Genomic DNA, 3,966 nt, shown 5'->3' with positions numbered 1-3,966 from the left:
ACGACGAACTCTCCCGAGGCCTGTCATTATGTCGCAGAGAACTGCAGTGCCAATGTTCTGGTTGTGGAAAACCATAAACAGCTGCAGAAAATCTTAGAAGTAAAGACACTTTTTAAACGGCTGGGGGCTACAGCATCCTATTGACAGATGCAGGAGGGTAAAAGCTGTGGGAGGGTAATACCCAAAGGAAATGCTGGATCTGAGAGGGGAGGTGAGCTGATGGAGCCACTTGCTGCGTTCCCTGTTCAAGCTGGATGAGTAGCTCCTAGTGTGAAATCTCATAAGAGGTTAAACGGTGGCTCCACAGCTTAGCAAAGCCTCGAGCTTAAAATATGAGAAGCCAAAATGAACAATTGAGCATCCCCTAGGTTGTCTGGCAACATCCTGGTCCAAATGATTCCTGTCCCTAGTGAGGCTTCCCTGGCCTCTGTTGGTAATGCAGATGCTCTGAGCTGTACCTACAACGGCGAGGAGCAGTGGCGTGTTCAGTGGTGGGTCACTTAGGCTTAAAAGGGACAAGCGAGATTTGCTCCTTCTCACAAATCTCCTTTCTTAACACAGATTCAGCATAAACTACCTCATCTGAAAGCCATTATCCAGTACAGGGAAGAGCTCAAAGAGAAGAGACCCAACCTGTACTCGGTAAGTACCGGGCATCTTCACGGCTGGGAAATACCGGCTGTGTTTAGCCGGTGGTTTGCAAGCGACCGTCACCTTCCACAGGACTGTCATCACATGAGCTTATGTTGGTTTGAGTGAGGGATTGCTTGCCTCGCTGAGGCAGGGGGTGTCTGCTGTTGTTCCAACCTCGATACTCCGGGTTGTAAGGGAGGGTGTTAGCGTACCGACCTCTGCAAGGCAGCCACGCGCCCCACGGTTGCTCCAGCTCGGCACTCCCAGGGTTGCTACAGAGCTAGGAAGCTTCTTCAGGGTGGATCCGTCTCCTTTTCTGCTTCTGGCCGTGCCGCTTAGGGCAGCCAGAAAACATTGTGGGGCTGACAGCATGTATTCACCACCTCTTCCAGATTCTGCTGAACGTTTGGATGTGGGAATCAGTTTTCTTCTCTTCATGGGTAGCAAAGGGTTTAATTTCACATGTGAATGGCAGCCTACAAAGTGACTGAGCTCTGCTCTTCCCTCTCTCCTCCCTCCCTCTCTCCTCCCTCCCTCTCTCCTCCCTCCCTCTCTCTTCCCTCTACAGTGGAGTGAGTTCATGGACCTTGGCAAAGATATCCCAGATACTCAACTCCATGCAATCATCCGGTCGCAGAAGCCTAACCAGTGCTGTACGCTCATCTACACCTCGGGGACAACTGGACAGCCAAAGGGAGTGATGCTCAGCCACGACAACGTAAGTAGCTTCTTGTGTAAATAAACCCAAGAACCGAGCCCTTAGGTGAGTGCTGAGGGAGGTCAGAGACCAGCTGAAAAACACGCCTGACGTTAAGATCACGGCACTTGTTTTGGGAGCTGTGTGTTCTGTGTTGTGCCTGCTCGGTAAAGCCGTCACCGAATTACTGGTGTGGGTTCTCGTTGCAGCTGACGTGGACGGCGTTGGCAGCGGGGCGTTTCATAGCGCTGACGGATGCTAAGGAAAAGCAGGAGCTGGTGGTCAGCTACCTGCCCCTCAGTCACGTTGCTGCGCAGATGGCAGATATTTGGTTGGCGATGACATTCGGTGTGCAAGTTTTCTTTGCTCAACCAGATGCATTAAAGGTAAAAACACAAGAGAATAAAAATCCTCCACCCCTCCACCTGCTTGTAGCTGGGGTGGGAGCTTTAAAACAAGCGCGGCTGAGTCATCTCCTGGTTCTGAAAGCTGTGCTAACTCGGTTTCTTTGCGTGGTGACCGATGGCTCTGGTTGAAGGCTCTGTTGGTTTGATGAGTGCAGCCACTCTGCCCTTTGCCTTTTGACTCTGTGTCGCAAGCTGGGACGAGCTGACCAAGCACTTCACCACTCAGAGCTTTGTGGTGTCTCACCTGACACCAGTTCTCCACCCTGACAGCTCGCCTGAGCAACAGTGTTGTGTTTGCTCTGTCCCCACTGCAAAACGCCCACTACCGTGACATCTGTGTCCCGAGAAGAGAAGGATTCTTCTCTCGGTGCGGTGTCAGCGTTGGCACTGGAAGCTTCAACCTGTGCCGTCTTCTCAAAATCTCTGTGACATCTGAAGGCTCCTGAGGTTCTTTCTCTCGGTGGCACTGCAGATGAAAACGAGCAATTCCTCAAATTGTCCTCAACCTTGGCTAGTGACCCGACACTTTTTAGAGCTGTATTCAATTCTGCTTCGCTCAGGGCACCTTGGTAGACACCCTGCGGGAAGTGAGACCAACAGCTTTTTTGGGAGTTCCTCGTGTCTGGGAAAAAATGGAAGAAAAAATGAAATCCGTAGGTGCAAAATCATCAACGCTCCGAAGAAAAGTGGCATCATGGGCCAAGGGAGTCGGGCTGCAGACAAACCTGAAGCGGATGAATGGGTAATTATGAACCACACCCAAGGGCTGTTACGAATATTAGGAGAAGGATCAGATCAGGAATTCTGTCCCATGTAACGGTCCAGACTTCGGGACAGCAAAAGCCAAGTGCAGCACTTGGACCAGAGGGCGAGCAGCAAGGGTTGGAGGGGGAAATAATTAATTTTTGTACTGAATAAACTAAAATAGGATGAAGATGAAAGGAGAAAAGGGGAGAAGTTCTACTTGGTGACCGAGATCTCAAAACCATTTTTCTCCTCCAGGTATTCTGAAGTCCCGGTGAACTTCCGCTTAGCCAGGCACCTGGTGTACAAGAAAGTGCGAAAGGCCATCGGGCTGGACCGGTGCACGAGGTGCTACTCGGGGGCTGCTCCCATTACCAGAGAGACGCTGGAATTTTTTTTAAGTCTGAACATTCCTGTGTACGAGCTGTACGGCATGAGTGAGAGCTCGGGGCCTCACACCGTCTCTCTACCTCACGCGTTCAAGCTTTCCAGGTGAATGTCTGTCTGGGAGTGGAGAGCTGTTGGCTGGAAGAGTTGCTTTAAGGTTTCTCCTGCATCTGGCTTGTCCACCTCGCCTGATGCAGATCATCCCGAGTCTCGCTGCCACTAAACGGTCGCTGGAGAGCCAGTTCCTTTGGCCACATCTGGCAGGTGATGAGATCTGCCAAGGGCGAGAGCCGTGTTACTCGAATTTAACTTGGCGTGGATTCTCTAGGAGCAGAGGAGGAAGGGAAGGATTCTTGGGAGGAAGGAAGAATGAGTAACTCTAGCCTGCAGTTCAGTGTCATGTCAAATGAATAAATGGAGCAAGAGCAGGCTGTCACCTGGAATGGCTCGTTCAGTCCCCGTGGGGTCAGTCTGCAGAGTAAATACCACCATGGGTTTGCTGCCAAGGACGTAAATCTTCTAATTCAAATCTCAGGTGTCTGAGAACAATGAGTGGAAAACACCAGGTGTGTGAGCACGGGTCTCCCTGGAATAACTTCTTCTGTAGCTCCCCTTACGTGAGCAGATGCCTTGTAAGTTCCTTGGTGAAGCGGTTGTAATAAATAGCTGCCTGGCTTTGTTCCAACACTTCAGCTTGAGGAGACCCTGCTGTCATCTCACTCTGCTGCTCAGCTATTGATTGATTTATTTTTTGAAATGCCATGGGTTTGTGTTCTCTTTCAGCTGTGGAAAGGAAGTCACGGGCTGCCGGACACTGATCCATAAGCCAGACGGAGATGGCATCGGGGAGGTCTGCTTCTCGGGAAGGCACATCTTCATGGGCTATTTGAACATGGAAGAAAAAACCAAAGAGGCAATCGATGAGGAGGGCTGGCTGCATTCCGGTGACCTCGGCAAGCATGATAAGGATGGATTCCTCTACATCACCGGCAGAATTAAAGGTAACACATCCCCTGGCTGTTGTCTCGAGGTTACGCAGTGCTGTGATACGATGCGTTCAGACCCTGCCAGTTACACGGTTGGGGCTCACACAGAAGA

At 51.0% G+C, this 3,966-nt stretch overlaps 1 protein-coding gene across 1 annotated transcript in view; it reads left to right on the top strand.

Annotated features, from left to right (window-relative positions):
* The window catches only part of ACSBG2 (acyl-CoA synthetase bubblegum family member 2), an 11,438-nt gene that overhangs the window by 5,446 nt on the left and 2,026 nt on the right, over window positions 1-3,966 (top strand). The window contains exons 6-12 of the mRNA XM_010083803.1: window positions 1-99; window positions 562-642; window positions 1,202-1,351; window positions 1,540-1,716; window positions 2,298-2,479; window positions 2,740-2,973; window positions 3,652-3,869. The exon at window positions 1-99 is cut by the window's left edge and continues 49 nt beyond it. Coding sequence (XP_010082105.1) covers window positions 1-99; window positions 562-642; window positions 1,202-1,351; window positions 1,540-1,716; window positions 2,298-2,479; window positions 2,740-2,973; window positions 3,652-3,869 — 1,141 coding nt within the window. The remainder of the gene's footprint in view (window positions 100-561; window positions 643-1,201; window positions 1,352-1,539; window positions 1,717-2,297; window positions 2,480-2,739; window positions 2,974-3,651; window positions 3,870-3,966) is intronic.

The sequence above is a fragment of the Pterocles gutturalis genome, unplaced genomic scaffold (genome assembly GCF_000699245.1).
Source record: "Pterocles gutturalis isolate BGI_N339 unplaced genomic scaffold, ASM69924v1 scaffold9870, whole genome shotgun sequence".
NCBI classification, from domain to species: domain Eukaryota; kingdom Metazoa; phylum Chordata; class Aves; order Pterocliformes; family Pteroclidae; genus Pterocles; species Pterocles gutturalis.
Note: the sequence above shows the minus strand (reverse complement) of the source record. Positions and strands in the feature narration are given on the sequence as shown.